We start from the raw sequence: 23,580 nt of genomic DNA on the forward strand, positions 1-23,580 counted from the left end.
TCGCTTCAGTCAGAACTCAAAAACTCCTGAGGAAGCCTCTAATGCTACTGAACAGTGCTGAGCAGGATTTTGGCTTGAATGAAATGGCAGACTGTAACATTTCCTTTTTGTGCTCTTTGTGGTGCTTTGCACTTCACTGAGGAGCAAGACTCAATGATCAGAGGAATCTTTACATGCACTTAAGGTTCGAATCAGCTTCTGGAGTCACCTATAGTCTCTTAAATGTCATGCAAGCTGAAAACCTAGTTTCTGCAACCAGGCTCGGAGAAAACAGCATCCTTGCTTTCCTTACTCAAACACTCACTTTGATGTGAAAAGCTGCCGAGTAAAGGAAAAGTGACGGAAGATAATGGAGACAGGGAAACATGCTCCTTCTTTTCAAGTAAACTCATACGTTAATTTCTTCAGGAGCCAGGTTTTCCTCAGAAACCAGGTTACGCATGTGGGCACATTGTTCCCTTCTGCTTCAGCTGGAACTCAGATTCAGAACTTAAACATGCATAGCACGGATGTATTGTTTGCTTGAGAATGTTGGCGTTTTACACCTGTACCAGCTGCAGCAAAGGCAACAGCATCACTGGCCTGTTCACTGATTCAGAATTCCAAAAATATCAGTAATTTCTAAACTGACTGAGTGTCCCGGAGATGCAAACGCAGCATGGAGTGCATCTGCGGTGTCACTGCTGCCTGAACTGCTTCTGAGTGCCACCACCAGCTTAAATGTAAATATGCCAGATTTTAACCGCCGCTAATTTCTATCTATTTCTGCTTTAGCTTTGTGTTTTGCAAGGAGGACGCAACAAACACAGCTTCACTAATATAAATATGTGTAGATCATCAACATCACGGGGATATGAGAAGTGTTCAAGTGTTGTCATCTGACCTTCCGGTGAGTAAAGGAAACACTTGTAATGTTCGTCGGAGGCTGTGGGTGGCTGTGGTTCTCTGCAGAACTGCATCACCCTGCAGACCTCCGCCAGGCGAGGGCAGCAGAGCAGCTCTCTGGAGTGCTGGCTGCCTAAAGATAAACCAAACATGATCCATAGATTGACTGAAAGCAAAACCACTGACAGAGAAGGACTGATTGAGTCACACAAAGGTGAGTGTGATGTTTTTAAAAAGCACCATTTTGTAGTTTTCCCATAACTGGTTAAGATCCTGTCTCTGTTTTTCAGATACTCTGAATCGTCAAAGTGAAAAAACACGGAAAAATTAGGAACAGAAAAGGTAAACTTTTCCAACGTTTGTCAGCTGTTGCTCCAAACCTGCATAGCAAAAACAGTTTTTCTGCATTTTGTTAGTCGTCATACCAGCAAAACAAATGTGTATTTATGGGTAGTATATGGTTTCCTCTCAAGCCACTGAGACGGGACATTTGAACCATGTTTTTCTTCTGCTTTACATTTTTATCCTGAAGGGATAAAGCAGGTTGAGAAAATGGATGGATGGATGTACTCATTTTTAAAGAACACATTTTTCCATGTATGACCTCTGCATCTCATCTAACATTCAACCATGGTGTTGTGTCTGGGTCAAACTAAACTTTTTGGGGCTTTTTTCAAGACAACCTTAACAAGATAGTTATGGTGCAGTCTAAAAATGCCACGTCTTTAACTTTTCTTGCTAATGTGAAGTTGCAACACTAAACATGTTTATAGACAGTGCTCAGCATACAAAGTACTTTAAAAAGCACAAATTTAACCAGAAGCTCAATGAAGAAAAGAAAAATGTCCAAACTTTCCACAAGGTTGAGTTTTATTGAACACGTCTTTAACTCCATATCATGAAATGAAGGTCGAAGCAAAATTGGTCGAAGCAAAAATTAACACACCCTCCAATAAAAACTGCTACATCTAGTTATTTCTTTTTTAACCTGTTCTGTCCAACAACTGAGCGAACAGATGAGAGCTGAAGGCCTTTTGTGTTGGACAGGTTTACAAAAAGAGGTTATGTATCTTTAAATAACCAGGGTGTAAATTTGTTTAAATCCCTTTTTGTTGTTTTTATTCTTTTTTTTTTTATTTGTTACATTTTGTATTTGAAATACGTATTAATTACAAATGTACATTATATATATATATATATATATATATATATATATTGTGGAAAGTGTGTGTGTGGGGGGGTAGAAGAAAAAAAAAAGAGAGAGGTAGAGAAAGTGAGGGGATACAAGTGCCGAGTTGCTAATTTGAATTAATTATGATTTTAAGCTGTGAACCAGTTATGCTAGGTCTGCTGGAAAGACAAAATTTTACATCCCAAAGTGAAATTCTGACACCAAGATAAGCTGAAAATTTCTGTCCATCGATACACTGTGGGTTAGGAGGAGGGATAAAGCAGACAGGGAGCAGTGTGCACGTGCATGTACACGTGGGGGTGGAGATACATGCACGCTGCCAAAGTGAACCATGTGATCATAAGGGGAACCAGATCCTCCCCAGCCCGACCAGCCAGACCAGGAGAGAGGGGGAGACCCCCCGGACCCATGCAGCCCGTGCGGGGAGGGACCGCCCACCCAGCCAGGTGCAGAGGAGGCTGCCCGACAGGGGCTCCTCCGGCACCGGGGAGCATAAGCGACCAAGGGCTTCGCCGTACTGGGCGGCAGCCATTAGGGTCACTGGGCGCCTGCCACCAGGCACCGGACACCGGGCGCTGGACATCTAGCGCGGGCCAATGATGAAGCCAGGACCTAGAGGGCCCAGGAGCCGTCCACCACCCAGCCGGAGCTTGGTCACCGCAGGCCAGCCGACCCAAGTAGCCCAAAGATCACGACGCAACCACAGCTCCACCCCTAGTTCCCCCCACACTACACTACCCTCTACAACCCCCCTCACCCAACACCTTCCTCAACCCCTCCTCCCTTTGCCCCCTCCCCCTCTCCCAATGTCCTCCCCACTCTGCAAAAGGAAGGGTGAGCCCCTCCCATGCACACCTACACAAACACATTCTTCTGGCTGCCCCCCACTCCCCTTCGCCACACAGTAACACCCGCTGGCCGGCCGACCCCCCAGCACCGTGCACCCGGCCACTCGCCAGGCTGCCCTGAGAGGCCCAGGACCACGACCAGACGGATGAAGACCGGCCGCCCCTCCCCGATCCCACCTATGTACTGTGGTGTGGGGGGGCAGTGTGTTAAATGGGAGGTCTCCAGTATTTACAGGTGTTCAATTGGGTTCAGATCAGGAGACATACTTGAACTTTTAGTCACCTTCATTCTGCTCTTCAGAAATGTAGCAGCAGCTTTAGAAGTGTGTATTGGATCATTGCCTTGTAGGAAAAGTACTCGACAACCAAGTGCATAGAGTGATGGCAGCATCTTCTCCTTCAATAGAGCCGTACATTGTTGAGTTCATACCATCAATGAAATGCACCCCCCCCCCCCCCACACACACACACCAGCTGCTCTCATGCAGCCCACATCAGAACTCTACCATGCATTTGTCCTCACCTTGACAACGCCGTACAGTTTTAAAAGCATTGGTTCCAAAAACTGTGATATTTGTCTCATCAGTCCAGAATATTGAGTAGTCCCAGTGGATCTCTTTTTCTGTAGTATTTTGCCTGATATGTAAAGCTTTGCTGATCTTCTTGTAACCCTCACCTTTTTTTGAAAAAAGAAATGATGTCCATTCTCAGATTTTGTGACCTTTCTTTTCTGTGGGGCGCCATTGCTGACTAGTCCCTATGTGCTGGACACCTCCTAAATGAATCATTAGACTCACCTGTGGTTGAATGTTAATTACAATTTTGTAGTATTAAGTTTGGCTTTTCTACTAAGACCATGACTGGGGTGTACTAATTTTTGCAACATTGGCCTAAATTATTATGTTAGAAAATCACTTTTTTGTCTGTTCAAATGAACAGATCTTGGTTACATTAAATGACCGACCTTGTAGATGTATTTTGTCGTCTAGTATTTCTGAATGTTGATTCTGAAACAAGATTGAAGGTTTTCTGACAAATGTAGTGGGGTGCACTCATTTATGATGAGCACTGTACCATATATAGCTTTTAGTGGTCTCTTTAATGGATTAACGTTATGAAAAATATTTTTCTTTGAGGGAAAGATAAAAAAAAAACTTGCTAAACTCCTAAAAGCTGTTTTAGTGACTTTCCTAATGTATACTCAAATCAAACAAGTCTGATGTAGAAAAATTGAAATCTTGTATCCTTTCAGTCCATGCTTTTAGCTAACATGAATCTGCACTTTGTAAATAGGCAGAAGAGTAAAAAATAATGAAGAGCTATTGTCACAGACGTGACTGCAAAGGCCTGCAGAAGACGGACCCAGATTATGTTTAAAATTTTAGTAGAATGATTGTGTTACCACTCAGAGCAAGTGGCTGAAACCTTCCTTCTTTGTCAAATCAGGAAAAGCCTTTGATGCATCACTTGTCAGGAGAACTGGCTCCAAGTTGGGACCAGCCCTTGCTGACATCTCATGATCCTCCCCTATGAAGAGAAAGGACAGAGCCTGGTTTGGCCCTGGAGGCCTTCTGACAACTGTCAAAAATGTGTAAGAAAACACAAAAGAAAAAATTGTCTTTTCTAAGTGCCAGCGGAATAAATTAAACATAAAACTGTTAGGAGCACATTTTCCTAAGTAAAACACCATTAGTTATGCTGTACTTCAAGCAGGATAACAGTAGCCAAGCTGAAGCCTCTGCTAAAGGATCAGCTAAAGGATCAGCTGAAGGTCCTGCTGAAGTATCAGCTGAAAATCCTGTTGACGGATCAGCCGAGGGCTCTGCCAAAGGATCAGCTGAAGGATCAGCTGAAGGCCCTGTTGAAGGATCAGCTGAAGGCCCTGTTGAAGGATCAGCTGAAGGCCCTGTTGAAGGATCAGCTGAAGGCCCTGTTGAAGGATCAGCTGAAGGCCCTGTTGAAGGATCAGCTGAAGGCCCTGTTGAAGGATCAGCTGAAGGCCCTGTTGAAGGATCAGCTGAAGGCCCTGTTGAAGGATCAGCTGAAGGCCCTGTTGACGGATCAGCTGAAGGCCCTGCTGAAGGATCAGCTGAAGGCCCTGCTGAAGGATCAGCTGAAGGCCCTGCTGAAGGATCAGCCGAGGGCTCTGCTAAATGATCAGTTGAAGGCTATGCTTGCCCTCTCCCTGTTTCCCCTCCACAGGTGTTCAGAATAAGGCAGGGCATTCTGACACACCTGCAACTCATCACCCCAACAGCAGTGAGGACCAGCTTTTCTCTGCCAGTCCGTCTGTTCACCTCAAGTGCTATGGAGCCCACATTGGAGTTTGCTTCCCTGGCCGTCTACTCATATCCTAAAAGGATCATTTTGTTGCCCTTTTTTAGTCTGCTCTGACCTGGAACTGTTCAGCCTGTTCTGACCTCGCTCCACCTGGACTCCTTTTGGCCTCTGACCTGCCGGGGGGTGGGGAGGGGGGGGACTTATATTTAAATAAATCTTTTGTTTTCAATCACCCATCACCTCTCCTTATCTGACCATGACAGGATCAGCTGAAGACCATGCTGGGCGAGAGCCAACCTAAAGCACACCAAGAAGAAGACCAAAGAGATGGAGAGAAGTGAAGCTACTCATGCTTCTTATGCTACAGATGCTCATTGAGTCATACTGTGGATTCACTTAGCTCCATAATCTTCATAAACAAAGCACTCTTTCTTCTGCAAACAGTGAGTGGTGTTCTCTTTTATTTTTCTCTTCATTCTCAAACATTGACTTGACATTGGTTTGATGAGTCTGAAATCAGAATCTGCACTTTTCTAAACGGTAATAACTCAAATTTACTAGCCTTAATAGGGCAGTAGAAATGATGTCCACCAAAAATATATGTTACTTAACCTTCAAATAAATGGGGTTCAAAGGATGGTTTTAATCCATCTTTGTTCAAGTTTGTTCCCAAAGTATTTTGGATTCAGTACTATCTTTTGGCACATTCTCTAAATTTACAGACCAACTTCCTCTCACTTTGAATTGAATTTGCATGTTTACTTCAAGTTGTGAGAATCAGTTCAAGCTTGATTTAACGTGATACCTTCTTAAATAAAACTTCTTATAGTGTTTGGAATTTTTTACTGCTTCTTCAAGACTTTTTGATTTTGTTCCTCATATTAAATGAATATTTTTAAAGAAATTCAAACTCTTGGTGAAAGGGGCTTTTAGATGTCTGAATCTGCAGGTTTACACTCCTGGCCTCACTAGTCAGGAGTGTCAACATCATCCCCTCTGAGGAGAATGTCCGCTTTTTGATCCAAAAATTGATCCTGATTTATGGAGGCTTCCTGCAGAGCCAGACTCAGGAAAAGAACGTGATCAACCACTGATCTCGCGCCATGATTATTGTGCAAAAATCCCTGCAGCTCCTCACGTGTGTGTGTGTGTGTGTGTGTGTGTGTGTGTGTGTGTGTGTGTGTGTGTGTGTGTGTGTGTGTGTGTGTGTGTGTGTGTGTGTGTGTGTGTGTGTGTGTGTGTGTGTGTGTGTGTGTGTGTGTGTGTGTGTGTGTGTGTGTGTGTGTGTGTGTGTGTGTGTGTGTGTGTGTGTGTGTATGTGTGGGTGTGTTTGCGGGGGGATTGATAGTAATTTCCTGCTGCTGAAATTTATGAGGTTCCTCAGAGATGTGGTATTTCTGGAGCCTGTTGGCCTATTGGTCTGAGGTGCCTCTGTTACCATAAAAAGAGCTGACTTTCCAGCTGAGCCAGCACTTCCCACCCTATATACCATGTTTAATCTTTACTATTTGGGACTTGGCAGGATCTTCCCTCCCTCTGGTCCTTGTCCTCATCTTTGTCACGTTTGTTGAGCAAGAGTCGATCCTGAAGCTCACTACTTCTTGTAAGGGAACAGCTGAAACCTGCTTCTGAGCTCCTCTGTGCAGGTGAGGTGCTTTTTGAGTTTTTTTAGGACTTTCAGAGATGGTGCTGCAGGTGTGTCCTCTGCACTCCCCAGCACTGATTTGACGCACCAAAAGACATTTAAGGATGCTCAGCTACACAGGAGAAGTTATCAGACCACCTGTGCTGTTTTTGTTAGGAGATACAAGTTTTTTTTCTTCTGCAACTCTTACTTGGACAGTCATTTGCAGCTTTATGAAGTTGACTGAAACGACACCAATTTAAGAGCAGCTCTGAGGTCCTATGTGCTACCAAATGCTTTTTGTATTTTTCATATGAATCTTCTGTTTCGTAATTAACTTTCTGGTCATTCTCAGCAATGTGGAGCCTTAATGTTGAAATGGTTAATCAGAAGGTCACTTCTTCTCGCCCATAAGTCTGTGACATATGGTTGGTTTGTCACATGTTATCCTTTTTTCAAGTTAATCTAGGAAAAGATAAAGGAGGTTCCTGTGTAACGGGACTTATTTTTCCAGCAATTGTCTGATTGTTTTAGTTGGTATTTGAAGCAGCTTCTGGACACACCTGTTGTTTGGTGCCTGCAGGCTGCTGCAGTCGTGTTAACTGCTCTCTCTGCATGCTTTCTGTTACATACTTAGTGTCCGTACTGCAGGCAGTTTGTCCTCAGGCTTTTGACTTCTAACTTTAATTTCATGCCAGGTGTCATCAGAGGAGCAACAGTTGCGCCCTAACCTTTGACCCCACTCACCCAAAATTAGCCACTTTGTCCGTTTTGTGAAGAGTGTCACATTTCTTGCGAGAGGTCAAAGAGTGTAGATCGATAAAACAGGAGAAATGGGATCAACAGGGTCAGTGGGGTTAATTTTAGCTGTATCCAGTATTTACTAGCTGTTTTCTTCTGTTCCAGCAGGGTGTGACGATCAAGACCAGCCAAAATGTCTGAGTAAGTACACTTGGACCTCCCACCAAGACAGGATCTAGAATGGGACAAGTAATTGTTCCAAGCTTGTTAGACAGAGCATGTTTGTGATGTCATTTTCAGTTAGACGTTTCTCCTAAAGTCTTCTAGTCATGGTCTAGGATTATTTCGACTGTTATGTAGTGCATGCTCTGAAGTCATTTTTATATTTGTGAAAAAAATCCTTTGTACTAAAAAGATAGCATTTCCACTAATTGAAATTGGGCTAAAAGCTGCACAAGCTCAGTATGACACCCTAAAAAAACCCAAAGGGATGAACAACTCTAAAAAAGGCATTGTGAATGATCCATATACAGGATTTAGCAGTTGGAAACTCAGATAATCTAAAGAAGAAACTAAATCATAAACAAACATAACCAAAACATGATTACAAACATGTAAACCAAGTTATAATGAAACCTAATCATGTTAAAACTGAATCATTACAAAACACGGAAAAGGGCTGAAATCTTGCTGTCTTGTTCAGAAGAGACTAGTGTCCTTCCTGCTATTTCAGGTTTTGTTTAGATTATTCTTTTCACTATACATTTTTCTAAAAATGAATTTAGCGGATTTGTCATAGACGTCACCAGAGAATGTTTGATTCATATGGCCACTTTCCACTTTCTTAACCCCCTGGGGCTGCGGGGTTGCTGGAGACTGCACCGGTTACTGTTGGGCAAAGGCGAGATACACCCTAGACGGGCCTGTGGGACAGAGCCCATGGAGCTGGAGCGATCCAGCCCGCTACGCTAGCCAGCCGCCCGGTGGACAACATGGCGAGCTGCGCTGCCCGGGGTCCAGCAGGACAAGCAGGCGTCGCCACCCGGGGTCTGACAGAGCTAGCGTGCGCCGCCGCCTAGGCTGCCGGGCCCTGGGCAGCAGAGCTCGCTGTGCTGGCCCACCGACGGTTGGCTCCCCGGCAGACTGGGAGCTGCTGCGGGTGGCATCATAGTGAGGGCAATCACTGCAGCTCCCGCAGCTTATGATGTTTTCTTTGTCATTCATTCATTCATGCATTCATTCGGGATCAAGAGGCTGCTGGAGCCTATCCCTATGGAGAGAAATTAGACTCAGTCGGATTTGTGCGTGCGTAATTCTTGATTTGTGCGTAAATTAGGATTTGTGTATGCATATTCTTGCTTTGTGCGTGCGTAAATTAGGATTTGTGCATAAATTTGGATTTGTGCGTAATTTGTTACTCACATAATACGTTTTGTGTATAAGTTAAAAAAATATAAAATGAAAAAAATACAAAATGCAATTTACGTATGCACAAATTAAGATTACAACAGCTTGAAACTACTTACACACACACATCTTTAAAAAACACGCACGAATCCCTTGTTACGCACACACGAAGCCAAAGTTACGCACGGATCTACCGTGAGACTGTTTTCACGTCTCACAAATTCGTCCGTAAGTGCTGCGTTTAAATACCAGTGGAATGCTCGGTCATTAGAATTTTCCTATCAGCCTTCCCTTCTAAACGTATCCAGACAATGACTCAATCAATACATGAAGACAGTAGATGTTAGTGTTGAACATAGAGGCTACTTACTTCGGGGCGCTGACCACCGAGATGGGCCGCCATTCTTCCCGTGACTCTCTCGGTCTGACTGCCTTTGATTTTCCGAAAGAAAAAAAACAGTGCCCCCTAGTGGTCGTTCCTGTTACACATTTTGTATCAATTCGGTGTCTCGGAGAATAATTTGCTTTTAATATATATATTAGCGTTTAAAAGTGACCGTCATATTCTCCGATAATAATTTTTATTTTCCTTTACAATTTTTTTAAGCCCTGCTACACCCACTGAAGGAAATACGTTTAGAAGGGAAGGCTGATAGGAAAATTCTAATGACCGAGCATTCCACTGGTATTTAAACGCAGCACTTACGGACGAATTTGTGAGACGTGAAAACAGTCTCACGGTAGATCCGTGCGTAACTTTGGCTTCGTGTGTGCGTAACAAGGGATTTGTGCGTGTTTTTTAAAGATGTGTGTGTGTGTGTGTAAGTAGTTTCAAGCTGTTGTAATTTGTTGTAATTTGTGCATACGTAAATTGCATTTTGTATTTTTTTCATTTTATATTTTTTTAACTTATACACAAAACGTATTATGTGAGTAACAAATCACGCACAAATCCAAATTTACGCACAAATCAAGAATTACGCACGCACAAATCCGACTGAGTCTAATTTCTCTCCATATATCCCGGCCACTCGCAGGCGGGGGACATCAACAGGGCTTTCTTATTTTCATCAATATACAGTACTTTGACACTTCGCAGTGAGTGGGAGTTTTGTGGTGGTCTGTTTCTGCATGTGGCCCCGGGAAGGGCTGGAGACCCGTCCAGGGTTTATTCCACATCTGCCCTTTGAGAACTGGAACAAGCTTCGGTCCCACAAAAAACCAGAAACTGTGGGCTCTGAAAAAAAGTTTAGTTTTCTCAAAAAAAAGATTGTTTTCGCTTAGGAAAGTTACCTGTGGGGTCATTGTGTCTGCAAACAGTTGTTTAGAGAAAGAGCCATGTGACTCCATGTACTTAATGAACACTTTTATTCAAATTATTCAAAGCTATTTTCAAGTTGCTAACATTCCAAAAGAAATGACACAACTGACACTCAGTCAGTCTTTCTAATTGTCATCTAACAGGGGAAAGAAAATGACCTCCAGCCGCAGGCATCATCTGAAGGTGAGAGCAGTTCTCTCAGCTTGGTGCCCTGCTTCAGGTTTTCTTCATAGTTGAATCTCCCGGCAGAGCTTGATGCTGCAGATCGCTGCAGGCTGGCTGGAGCAGGAGAAGAAGGATGCTATTGTAGCAAAGGAGGCCTACATAGCTGAGAACTGCCCTGCACCCGACCTCAGCGGAGACACGGCTGCCCTCATGGTGAGAACTGAAGCTGTTGGGTGTCTCTATGCGCTTAACTAACGGTGGTATGACTGGGTTGTTTTTCATTCATTTGCTTTCTTGTCTACTCTAATGACGAGCTGTTTGACAGGAAACCACAGTTTGTTTTTCTTTGAAGGTAAAAGGCAGCTCTGTACCCAGAAGACTGCTAAAGCAATTTCAATCTCATAAATTCTGTGCATCTACAGGAGATCTGCAAGAAGCTCCACCACGCCATTGACAAGATCGATGAGGAAAGGTACGACACAGCAGCCAAGGTGGAGAAGGTGGATAAAGAGGTGAGAGGCAGCAAACACGTTGTTCTGCTCATCAAAGAAACAACCCTGCAGAGTTGGAGTGTAGCTCCAGTGATATTTGTATCTAAATAAATGTTGACAGATGAAGGTGCTTGCTGTTTTAAAGAGTTTTTAAACTTCAGTTAGGTCTTTTGAATTGAAAAACAAATGGCTTAGTGGGTAAACACACAAAGTCCCACTGATGGTAACTGGGGAGGATTTCATTTCAATTGAATTGTTAGAAACTGTTGTTGGGTTGGTTGTTTCATTGTTTGTACATTTTTAGCAAATATACTAATGAAAGGTTTTTAAAATGTGTGAATGCAAAGAATTATTTAAGGGTTTTTCTATTGGCTCCACATAAATTCCCACCACATTCACACAAAGATGAATCAAACCAGGAAGTCAAATCTGATGGAAAGGATTAATTTCAACAACTGAATGATCGTCTGTGTGGCTCAGATCCAGGATCTGAAGCTGAAGGTGATCGAGCTGGCCGGAGTGAAGAAGCCCGCCCTGAAGAAGGTGCGCATGTCAGCTGACGCCATGCTGAAGGCCCTGCTGGGCTCCAAACACACGGTCAACATGGATCTGAGAGCCAACCTCAAGCAGGTCAAGAAGGAGACCAAAGAGGAGGTGAGGAGAGACGCTGTAACACAGACATGAAAAGCTAAAAGGGAGGTACACTGCTCAAAAAAATGAAGGGAACACATCCTATACCTGAATAAATGAAATATCATCTTTTTTATTCTTTACATAGTTGCATGTGCTGACAACACAACCACAAAAAAAATATTAATAGAAATAAAATGTATTAGCTTACGCAGGTCTGGATCAAATCAAATCAAAATGGAAAAACACTACAGGCTGATCCAACTTGGATGTAATGTCTTTGAAACAGTCAAAATGAGGTTCAGTAGTGGGTGTGGCCTCCACGTGGCCGTATGATTTCCCTCAACGTCTGGGTGTACCTCTGAGGATGTTCTCCTGGGGCATCTCCTCCCACACCTGCACCAAAGCATCCTCCAACTCCTGCATAGTCTGTGGTGCAACCTGGCGTTGGTGGATGGACCGAGACACGATGTCCCAGATGTGCTCAGTTAGATTCAGGTCTGGAGAACAAGCGGGCCGGTCCATCACAGCGGGCCGGTCCATCACATCAATACCTTTGTCTAGCAGAAACTGCTGACATACTCCAGCGACATGAGGTTTAGCATTGTCCTGCTTTAGGAAGAACCCAGGGCCAATCACACCAGCACACAGTCTCACAAGGGCTCTGAGAATCTTATCTTAGTTCCTTATGGCAGTCAGTCTACCTCTCGTGAGCACATGGAGAGCTGTGCGGCCCTCCAAAGAAATGCCACTCTAAACCATTACTGACCCACTGCCAAACTGGTCATGATGGATAATGTTGCAGGAAGCAGAACGTTCTCCACGGCGTCTCCAGACTCTGTCAAGTCTGTCACACGTGCTCAGTGTGAACCGGCTTTCATCTGTGAAGAGCACAGGGTGCCAGTCTTTGCGTTCTTTAGCAAACGGCAAATTTCTTGCACAGTGTTGGGCTGTAAGCACAACTCCCACCTGTGGAAGTTGGGCCCTCAGACCCCCCTGATGGGGTCTGTTTCTAACAGTTTAAGCAGACACATGTACAGTACATTTGTGGCCTCCTGGAGGTCATTTTGCAGGCCTCTACTGTTTCTCTTTACACAAAGGAGGAGGTAGTGGTCCTGATGAAGGGTTGTTGCCCTCCTCTTCTACATTTTCTGATGTACTGGCCTGTACTCTATTCTCTGGACACTACGCTGACAGACACGGTAAACCTTGTTGCCACTGCTCACATTGATGTGCCGTCCTAAATGGGTTGTACTTCCTGGGCCACCTCAAGGTACTACTGGAGTGACAGCACTGTCGGCATTCAAAAGTCACCAAAACATCAACCAGAAAGCATAAGGATGGAGAAGTTGTCTCTGGTCACCACTTGCACAACCACTTCTTTATTGGAGGTGTCATAATGGTGAGACTGACTTGAAATGACATTTAGTTATTTAGGTGTTCCCTTTAGATTTTTTTTTAACTGTGTTTTAGAGACGTTGTCCAGTCAGGCGATCTGCTAAGAGGACTTTTGTTCTTCATACATACAAATTTCATACATACATGCAAAGCAGTTTCCTGTTTAGTGCAATAACATTTTATCAAGATACAATTGGAACATTTCTGTGGTTCGATTAAGTTGCTTCAAAGCGACTCTCATGGAAAAATGTTGTTCCTTCCAGTCCACAGAGGCAGTCGGCGACTGGCGCAAGAACATTGAAGACAAGGCTGACAGAAAGAAGATGTTCGAGTCCTCCTAAACCCTGAGTGAAGTACTGAGGACAAAGGCAGGAGAAATGTTTCTACCTGAGGTCTGAGTGACTGAAAGCCTGTGTCTGTCTCACAGACAAATGGGTCAGGAGTCGCAGTGCCACTCTCTGATTTTGGCTGTTTTCGTGACGCAGTCACCCGAGAGACATTGAACCCAAAAACAGAAGCATCATGTTGCATGCTGCAAAAACCTGTGCTAAAGAAGCATCACGCTATGTACATTTCAACATGCAAACAATAGAAATAAAACAATTGATTTGGGGATGAATTTCTTCTACCTTGTCGTTAATATCCTCACGGTCTCCAACAGAGCACCTGACTGACGAAAACTGCAGTAAAGGTTCCTTCATCCGCGTCACAAATAAGTAAACAAAACAAAATAATGACAGGTAGATGAATACATGTAAAAGTCTTTTGGGGCTTAAGGCAAGACAGAAGTGGTGCAGCATTAACCGGCCACAGAATTTGTGACAGCTCGCAAGAAAATGAGTTTCTTACCTAGGAAATGTTTGTTTACTTAGTTCTAAGGAGTCAGAACTTAAAATTGAGAAAAAAGTTCAAACGAAGATCTTAGACAGAGGCTTTTTGATTCGACTGACTGCCTACTAGTGAATCTGAACAAATTCTCACCAAGCCTCTTAAATTTCCAAAGCTTTGGTTCCTTTACATTTGGGAAAAAAAACAGCTGAGTTCCAGCTTTTCAAACACCCCAAAGATGCGTCTCCACCACAAAAATGGAATGTGTTAATCTCAATGCCCATGTTGTTTTACACAGAAAAAAAGACATGCTGCAAAAGAGCAATAAAAACCCTGCAGCTCATCTTCTGGTGCTCTCAGATGGAGGTCAGCTCACAAAGTGGGGCTTGGCTGGGTGTATTTCAGGAGCTCGCAGGGCCATTGGTCTGACTGGGGATCCATTCCCTTAAAGAGAATCTGGGTATTTTGCTGAGACATCTGCAGTCACCATATATATCTATTTGATTTTTCTCCCTCTGTGGCTTTGGCAGTGTGTCCTTTTCTTCCATCAGTGTGTCTAAACCTCCTTCTTCCTCCTCTCAACAGGTGAGAAAACCTTGTTTTTCCTGCAGTGTCTTCAAAACATTTTGAAATACATCATATTTACCTTTACGAGGCAGGATAAAGAAATATAGAGCTGAGTCACAATTCATTTCTAAATTTTAACTGGATTAGACGGACAAATGTCTGCACCTTTGAGCCATCCTGACAGCCTGAAAAGTTTTTCTTTATCTTTGTAAGAAACGAAGATCCTTGATCTCTGCCACCTGTGCCACTTTGTGTTGTACAACATGATCTGAATTCAATGGAACAAGTTGTACTTTCATGTCAGCAATTTCATTCAAACGTAATCAGACAATGTAGTTGAAGTTTTTGCGAGATAAAATGGGATTAAGCCAGCATTAGCAGTTTTAAATGGATTACAAAATACTTTGTCTCTCTTAAATGTGCTGTGGGTGAGATGTTAGATTCCTGCTACATAACAATATTCATCCACTTACTACGGAACTCTTCTATTGATATTCATAACTCTACCTCTGTTGTTGAATTTCTCCGAAGCAGTGCATGACTGACTGCACAGTCCGGTAATTGAAATATCTTCTGGAGGGAAGTGTCATTTATAGGGTTAAAGTGTAGAAAGGCTGATTATTGCAATTTTTTTTCCTTAAGTATAAATATGTTTTAAGAAATATGTATATATATATATATATATATATATATATATATATATATATTTTATTAGAGCATCCTGGCTTGAATTGTGAGTTTCGTCTTCAGTCATGAAAACGTTTCTACAATTAACTTCATTGAGCGATGCTGTCAAAAGAATTTTCTACATGAGCCTTTGACTTGCTGTATGTAGTCATGCGACTCAGAAAAGCGACACCTGAGCCCCCCTGCCCCACCATATTTCAGTCAGCATCGCTGATCTTCAGCTGTGGCCTCAGATTGAGTTTCGTTCCAGAATCTCCCGTCCATCAATCTCCAGCAGAGCAAAAGAACATGCCGATATCCGTGCTCAGCCGGCCTATCTTCTGCGCTCACCATGTTCTTCTGTGTTTCTTCACTTAGGCTGTGAGCCACAGAAACCTGCCAACATGTCTGAGTAAGTGTGCTGCACGATACTAACAAGTTATCATGTTAGGGACAAATACATGTAACAAAAAAAAACGTGTTAAAGATTGGCATTTTTTTCCGCTGTCCAAAAAAAAAAAGGAAATATGTGGGTTCACTAATGGTTGAATATTTTCCCAAACAGTAAGAAGATGACTTCCAGCCGCAGGCATCACTTGAAGGTGAATAACTCAAGAAATACAAACAATTGCCTTAAAAATGTAGTGTGTGTCTTGTTGGATTAGGTTTGAGACACTGTAAGGGTGGATTGTTAGATGGACTCTTTCTTTCAGCAAAGCATAAAAAGTTGTAACCCCTTCATTCAGTTCTTCACATTATCATCTGTTGTAATGTCTTTTTCTCTCCCAAATTGCAAAAACCTCTGAATGTTTGCTCCTGATGACTTTTGTTGTGTCACCTGCAGAGTTTGATCCTTCAAGTCGCTCAGGGCATGCTTGAGCAGGAGAAGGCAGACATTGAGGCAGCCAAGGAAGCTTACATGGCAGAGCACTGTCCCGCTCCAGACATGAATGGAGATCAGGCTGCTCTCATGGTGAGAAGGAAGAAAACCACCATTTCTAGTACCAAAAAAGTTCTAATAGTCTTCGTGGAGCTTTAATGTAGGATTTACTCACAGTTTTCATGAAAATACAAATCATCCCTAGAATATCAAATAATAAAAGCTCATTTTGTTTTGAAGAACCCACGCTGACCGTCTCGAATGAGTTTAGTCTGTTTAGTTTAGTTTAGCAATCAGTAATTGAATTCTATGACTTTCATGTTTATTATACAGTTACCAGTATGAAGCCCACTGAAACGACTTTTGTTGTAAATATTGAGCTATACGAATAAGAGTGAATTGAATTGAATTAAATGTCAAAGTTAGTCTAAAAGTAATGTTTTTTTGTATCTTCTTAATGCCAAGATTATAGACAAACTGATCAGATTTACGCCCAAAGGACTTCAACAGTCTGCTTAGAGCTTTCTGAAATAACTGGAGTTTATTGGGAAAGCAAGCAGAGATTCAATTTGTTCCCCATAGAATTTAGTGAAGTTATGTAGTGACAGGTTTAAATATATACATGCTGGCTTCCTGTCCCGTGAACATTGTTCTCTCAGAAGTTAGTCATCTTTGATCAGCAATACCTCTGACTGAGACATTATTATTTTCAGGAAGTTTGCAAGAAGCTCCACTCGGCCCTTGACAAGATTGATGAAGACAGGTACGATGCTGAAGCCAAAGTGCTCAAAGCTAACAAAGAGGTGCGTGTTGTCTCAGAGCAAAGACTCCAGCCCACTGACAACTGTAAAGTAGGGCAGATCCAACCCTTTGTCCTGCTCACAGATCGAAGACCTGAAGATCAAAGTAGTTGACCTGGTAGGAGTAAAGAAGCCCGCCCTGAAGAAGGTGCGCATGTCAGCTGACACCATGCTGAAGGCCCTGCTGGGCTCCAAACACACAGTGACCATGGATCTGAGAGCCAACCTCAAGCAGGTCAAGAAGGAGACCAAAGAGGAGGTAAAAAAATGCCTTTCTGTTTGGTCTCTCAGCTGGAATAAATCTGTGGAATATACACCTTTTTTTGTCTTCTGCAGTCAACAGAAGCTGTGGGTGACTGGCGTAAGAACATTGAGGACAAAGCTGACAGGAAGAAGATGTTCGAGTCTTCCTAACTGCTCTGTTGCTGTTTGTTTCTTTGTGTCCATTATCTCCGCTGTTGGCTAAAGCAGTTGATTATTTTAGGTCTCAGTGCTGAAGGTTTTTTGCACTTTGTTGGGGTCTGGAGGGAGGAGGAGAAGGTGTGGAGGGTTTCAGAAGGTTCACACAAACATAATGTCTTCACCTAGATACAACTACAGAAACATTTAAACCAAATGAAAATGTCAATAAACACAATAAAATCAAATCTGAGAGAAAAAAGCCGACTTTTGTCTGTTTTCTCACGTTATTTACAAATATTACAAGAATACTGTGGAAGACACGGCGGGGGAAAGATTCAGTCTTTTGTTAGTTTTTCTCCTTATAGCTAATAAAATAGAAGCAAATGACAAAAATAGTCAGAGAACTGGTTTGCTCATTAGGCATGAAAATGTGATTATTATTATGTAATTATTATTAATTATTTGCAATTTTTGAATTATAAGAGAACCAACAACTCTAAGAACAGCTCTGATAAGGAAACATAACAGTATGTGGTCTTCAGAAGGGAAAAGTATCAGTTGGAATTACTGAGATTTGTCTAACTCAATGAGACCAGATGTTTTACAAGTTTGTAAAACAAACAAACACACTTTAGACACTTAACATGTCCAATATTATATCACAGACACTGCGTAATACACATAATGCCACATAGCAACCATAGGATCATTTGCATGTGTATGTATATACTCATTTTTGCACTAATTAATAATATACATGATCTAACATTCACCTTAACAACAGCATGTCCACCCTTAGGTTAGTTATATGGAAGCTCTCTAGTTATAGCCAGAACTAGAGAGAAAAGACTGAAAAATAATGACCAAATCTTAAAACTGATTTTGTGTTTCTTCAAGAAAATAATATGTCTAGTTCATCAGTGAATAACCTGGCCACAGCAGATTTTCCAAACGTATATTCAGCTTGTTATGATTCTAGACATAGAGGAGTAGCAATTCTGATAAATAAGGAAGTTAAATTCACCTAAACCAACACAGGCATTTGCAATGCAGATGATCTGTCATTCTTTCATTCCTTCTTCTCTGTGCTATCTGAGCACACAGACAAATCTGTGATTATTGCGGGAGACCTTAACACGTCTTTAGACTACATCTACTCCCAGTGAAGACTCACTTTCCTTTTCGTCCCCCCCACTTTCACCCATGGCCCTACCTAGCCATTTTGATAGCCTCATTAAGTCAGGAATTAAGATGGCTCCCCTAACACCTGTGAGCCTCACACCACACAGGAGCTCTCCTACCCCTCCAGCACTCCCTCCTTATCCTTCACCCAAAGTCCCTCCAACACGTCCTTCATCCAAAGCCCCTCCAACACGCCCCCTCCATCGTTCACCCAAATCCCGTCCAGCTCCCGCTCCTCCTGGTCCAACACCCAAACTACCCTCAACTCGACCTCCCCTGCGCGCCTCTAGACGTGCTATCCCCCAGAGCTAGGATGAAACGGGCCCCCAGTGTCCTAGGAAAGGTTATGTCAAACTGGGGCCCTGTGATGAACAGCTTCCTTCTGGTGCTATACCTGTAGTTGCACCACGTAGAATGCAAAAAAGGGCAGTTAGACTGTCCAATCAAAGAAATCTAGTTCATATCCCCAGCAAGAAGGTTTCGACCAGTCCCAAGGAAACTAAGCTCAAACTTGCTGCACTCAATGTCAGATCTTTATGCAACAAATCATTTTTAATCAATAATCTTATCTCTTCTTTTAATCTTGATTTTATGTTATTAACTGAAACATGGCTTGACAAAAACACAGGAAACATAGTTCTAGTCGAATCAACTCCCCCCAACTACAAACATGTATCGGAAATACGAGAAAATAAAAAGGGTGGAGGCGTTCCTGCACTGTTTAGAGATAATATTGCAACCCGCAGACTATCATTTGGTGTGTTTTCATCATTTGAGTATGTGTCCTTTAAGATTGAGTTAAAACAAACTCCTCCCTTACTCTGCATAGTCATGTACAAACCTCCTCAGCACAGCCAAAGTTTCATTGATGATTTCACTGAAATGCTCTCAGTTGTGTGCACAGACTTTGATGGTCTAGTCATTACAGGTGATTTTAATGTTCATGTTGATAATGTCAATGACAGAAATGCAAAAGAGCTCAATGCTGTCCTTGAAACCTTTGATCTAATTCAGCATGTAAATTGCCCCACCCACAGCAGAGGGCACACTCTGGACCTGCTCATCACAAGGGGGGTTACTATTTACAATGTCAGTGTGGTTGATGTCGCCCTCTCTGATCATTTCTGTGTATTCTTTGACCTGTCTGTTACTCCCGAACCACCGCCTGGCCCTGCAGTTGTCCAAAGGAGACAAATAAATGAGAGCACTAGGGCACAGTTTGTAGAAATGATAAACCCTGAAAACGCCTCTGGTGCCAATGTTGATGAAATGCTGAATTCTGTTACTTCTAGCATCTTGAATGTTCTGGATGCCATTGCCCCTATGAAGGTTAAATTGAGAAAACATAGACAGAAAGCTCCCTGGAGGAACGATGATCTAGTCAGGGCACAGAAACAACAGTGCCGCAGAGCTGAGCGAAAGTGGCGCAAGTCAAAACTCCAGGTTCATTATGAAATGTATAAGGGGGAGTTGTACGCTTACAACCAGATCTTATGCAGAACAAGGGAAAGGTACTTCTCTGAAATCATTGGAAGTTGCAGCAGCAACTCTCGTGTCCTGTTCACAACAGTAAACAGATTAACTAACCCTCCAACCCAGCTACCAATAGAACTGGTTTGCACACCTAAATGTAATGAGTTTGCTGTATTTTTTAATGACAAGGTTCAGGGCATTAAAAAAGCCATCAACTCCACAACACATATAACTATCGAACGGCCACCTACTCACTCTAAGCTGACTCACTTTGTACCTGTCACTGACCAAACTGTCCAAGAGACCATCACCCGTCTGAGCTCGTCTACATGCTGCCTTGATGTGTTACCCACTAGATTTCTAAAGTCTGTCCTGAACAGTGTGTTGCCATCAATTACTCAAATAGTTAACATGTCTCTTCAATCTGGAATATTTCCAGAGGCATTAAAAACTGCAGTCATTAAACCTCTCCTGAAGAAAAACGGTCTTGATCCCACTGTACTGAATAATTACAGACCTATCTCTAATCTGCCATTTTTAGGAAAAGTCCTTGAAAAAGTTGTCTACCAACAGCTCACTGATTTTCTCTTATTAAACAATTCATTTGATGTTTTCCAGTCAGGTTTTAGACCCCATCATAGCACAGAAACTGCTCTTATCAAGGTAACCAACGACATCCGCCTGAACACTGATGATGGCAAAGTCTCTGTCTTAATCCTGCTAGACCTGAGTGCTGCCTTTGATACTGTTGATCATGGGATCCTTTTGCACAGACTCCAAGACTGGGTTGGCATCTCTGGATCTGCCCTAAGTTGGCTCAAGTCTTATCTAGAAGACAGGAAATATTTTGTTGAAATTGGGAGTTGTGTCTCAGACTACATGGCCTTGACTTGTGGTGTGCCCCAGGGATCGATCCTGGGACCCCTTCTGTTCAACCTCTACATGCTGCCACTAGGGCAGTTAATACGCAGTAATAACATATCTTATCACAACTATGCAGATGATACTCAGATCTATGTGTCACTGACAACAGGTGAATATGGGCCGGTGGATTCACTCAGCCACTGCCTCCAACAGATCAGTGCGTGGATGCAGAACAACTTTCTCCAGCTAAACTCAAACAAGACCGAAGTTGTTATTTTTGGCCCACAGAAACAAAGAGAAAGTCTCAGCAGCTACCTTCATTCTCTGTCTCTTAAACCCTCAAATCAAGTCAGAAATCTAGGGGTAATCATGGACTCTGACCTGAACTTTAACAGCCATATCAAGTCAGTAACATCAGCGGCATTTTACCATCTGAAAAACATTGCCAAAATCAAAAACATAGTGTCAAAGCCAGACCTGGAGATACTTATTCATGCATTTGTCTCCAGTAGGTTAGACTACTGTAACGGCCTGCTCACCGGCCTCTCCAAACGAGCTGTAAAACAGCTTCAGTACATCCAGAATGCTGCTGCTCGAGTCCTGACCAGAACCAGGAAGTATGATCACATTAGTCCTGTGCTCAGGTCTCTGCACTGGCTCCCTGTACCTGAAAGAATAGACTTCAAAGCAGCTCTGCTTGTGTACAAGTCTCTCCATGGCCGAGCACCAAAGTACATCTCTGACATGTTAGTGCCATATGAACCATCTCGTACTCTGAGGACCTCAGGGGCCGGCCTCCTGTTGATTCCCAGAGTCAGAACTAAACAAGGGGAATCAGCGTTTCAATATTCTGCAGCTAAAATCTGGAACAGCCTCCCTGAAGTCGTAAGACAGGCCTCTTCTGTGTTCATGTTCAAATCTAGACTTAAAACATTTTTGTTTAGCCGTGTATATGACTGAAAGGTCCTATCTGCACTTTTCTTTCCTTTCCTTCCTTTATTTTTAAATCAGTTTTCAAAATTTTTTTTTTCTTTTCTTTTAAAGTAAATTTTATGTTGATTATTTCTATGATGTATTGTGATTTTAATGCATTTTTCTGTTTTGTGAAGCACCTTGAATTACTTTGTGTATGAATTGTGCTATACAAATAAACTTGCCTTGCCTTGCCTTTAGATCCAGAAATGGATAGGCTAAGTAACACAGGAAATCTTAGAACCTGGCAGTCACAAACACTGCTAAACAGTACATGGAGGATTTTGGTCTTTGTGATATTTGGCGATTATTCCACCCTTCAACGAGAGCCTGCACTTTTTGTTACACAGTTCCTCAATCATACTCCAGGATAGATTATCTCCTGATCAATGGCTCCTTGATGAGTATAACTACGGAAGCACAGATCCACCCCATTACTGTTAGTGATCACGCACCGGTATCCCTGACTCTAAAAAACAAAACATCACCATCTTCATTAAGGAGCTGGAGGTTCAATACATCGTTGCTCAGAGACCCTGACTTTATTGACTACTTTGATAAGAATGGTCCTTATATTTACAAAGTAGCGACCACCCAGGAATTTTCCTATGCCTTCTATGGTAAGCAGTCACGAGAGACAAAATAATCGCCACTAATCAATTTTAACAAGGAAACACAAACAAGTTACTTCATATTTTTAATAAATAACACTATGATTCTTTCAAAACAGCTAAATATAGGTAATTAAATTCATCATAACTAGGTTATTTTAAAAGCATCGGTTCAAGAACAATAGGCTTGTTATACTGCCAACTTTGCACATGTTCAGTGTAGAAATATTTTCTCCTGCCTTTCAGATAGGTTAGAAAGAAGTATGACTTCCTTTCTCGTCAGGGGAATGGATTGAATCTGTTTCCATCCACTCATAATGTGTTTTTAAAATGTCTGGTAAATGTTATACTAGCTTACTGTAAGTCACACATGGTAGAAAGTGTAAAACATTTAACACATGAACAATATTATTACATCATGAAATACCATTGGGACCACTTACAATTTATTTTAAGATGACAAAATATTTTATGTCTTTTAAAGTGGGCAAATGTTGGCCTTATTGTAGCATCCCTTTCCACACTGAGACATAATCTCTCAGCCGCGTACACCATGTGGGTCCAGTAAAAATTACCCCAGGTGACCCAGAGGCATCAGGAGGAATGGGGCATGTCGCTCCCGTGGGGGAATTTTGCACAATGGGTCTGTTTGAATGTTTCAATGACACTTTGGCACTTGTTGTAGTCTCCTGCGTCTCCACTGCGGGTGTTTCCAACCTTGCAGCACCTCTGTATAGAGCAGGGCTGCTCATCCCTGGTCCTGGAGATCTACCTCCCTGCTTGTTTTCCAGCTCTCCCTGCACTGCTTGCTGCTGATTACCTGGACCAGGTGTGCTCATTCAGTCAGAATGTGGAGACATCTGATTGAGCTCATCAGCAGCTAGCAGGACCTGGAGATCTGGAAAACAGTTAGGGTATAGATCTCCAGGACCAGGAATGAGCAGCCCTGGTATAGAGCCAGCCTATCTCAATGTAGTGCCACTTTCCAGCCCCTAGGGGGTAGTTGAACCCGGTAAACCACCTCACCAAGCCTCTCCAATATCTCATAAGGGCTTACACAGTCACTGTCCTGTTTTGGACACCTGGTTTTCATCCTTTGGGGGACTGTAGAGACACAACAACTCTCCCACCTGAAAGTGGCGCCCCCTAGTGTGCACATCTTAATTCCTTTTTTGTCTCTGTTCAGCACTCAACAGCTTGTTCCTTGTAAAGTTGTGAGCAAACTTCAGCAGGTCCTGCAGCTTGGTGGCATAGTCTCACCCCAGGGGGTCCCTGGGCACGTCTGGGGGCCTCCCAATTTCCATCTCTGGCTGTGTATGCATCTCCCCGTCCAGCATCAGTAAGGCAGGAGAA

The 23,580-nt window shown here is 42.8% G+C and overlaps 2 protein-coding genes across 7 annotated transcripts; both read left to right on the forward strand.

Moving 5' to 3' along the window:
- Positions 1-37: 37 nt before the first annotated feature.
- On the forward strand, positions 38-13,601 carry LOC101156490 (troponin I, fast skeletal muscle). 6 transcript variants are annotated; one of them, XM_004069371.3, is made up of 11 exons: positions 38-1,099; positions 1,176-1,227; positions 4,372-4,516; positions 5,469-5,648; positions 6,728-6,851; positions 7,736-7,771; positions 10,442-10,481; positions 10,548-10,676; positions 10,886-10,975; positions 11,435-11,608; positions 13,246-13,601. In XM_004069371.3, exons 6-11 carry the CDS (start codon positions 7,764-7,766, stop codon positions 13,321-13,323), a joined length of 519 nt encoding a protein of 172 aa, XP_004069419.1. In that variant the 5' UTR covers positions 38-1,099; positions 1,176-1,227; positions 4,372-4,516; positions 5,469-5,648; positions 6,728-6,851; positions 7,736-7,763; the 3' UTR covers positions 13,324-13,601. The 6 variants fall into 6 exon arrangements, with proteins under 6 accessions (XP_004069419.1, XP_020559416.1, XP_023811323.1 ...); XM_020703757.1 differs by lacking the exon at positions 4,372-4,516; XM_023955555.1 differs by lacking the exons at positions 38-1,099; positions 1,176-1,227 and having other exon boundaries at positions 2,137-4,516; positions 7,739-7,771.
- A 663-nt stretch (positions 13,602-14,264) lies between these two features.
- Positions 14,265-17,386, forward strand: LOC101156888 (troponin I, fast skeletal muscle). Its single transcript, XM_023955559.1, has 7 exons — positions 14,265-14,395; positions 15,422-15,455; positions 15,609-15,645; positions 15,888-16,016; positions 16,637-16,726; positions 16,809-16,982; positions 17,060-17,386. Exons 2-7 carry the CDS (start codon positions 15,448-15,450, stop codon positions 17,135-17,137), a joined length of 516 nt encoding a protein of 171 aa, XP_023811327.1. The 5' UTR covers positions 14,265-14,395; positions 15,422-15,447; the 3' UTR covers positions 17,138-17,386.
- Positions 17,387-23,580: the final 6,194 nt, after the last annotated feature.

The sequence above is a fragment of the Oryzias latipes genome, chromosome 6 (assembly GCF_002234675.1).
Source record: "Oryzias latipes chromosome 6, ASM223467v1".
NCBI lineage: Eukaryota > Metazoa > Chordata > Actinopteri > Beloniformes > Adrianichthyidae > Oryzias > Oryzias latipes.

What these genes read in the sequence shown, in the direction of transcription:
- LOC101156490 (XM_004069371.3), top strand. An exon ending in GAGACACGGCTGCCCTCATG is followed by an intron (nt 10,677 to 10,885) that starts GTGAGAACTGAA and finishes GTGCATCTACAG; the next exon opens with GAGATCTGCAAGAAGCTCCA. An exon ending in AGAAGGAGACCAAAGAGGAG is followed by an intron (nt 11,609 to 13,245) that starts GTGAGGAGAGAC and finishes TGTTCCTTCCAG; the next exon opens with TCCACAGAGGCAGTCGGCGA.
- LOC101156888 (XM_023955559.1), top strand. An exon ending in TGCTCAAAGCTAACAAAGAG is followed by an intron (nt 16,727 to 16,808) that starts GTGCGTGTTGTC and finishes TCCTGCTCACAG; the next exon opens with ATCGAAGACCTGAAGATCAA. An exon ending in AGAAGGAGACCAAAGAGGAG is followed by an intron (nt 16,983 to 17,059) that starts GTAAAAAAATGC and finishes TGTCTTCTGCAG; the next exon opens with TCAACAGAAGCTGTGGGTGA.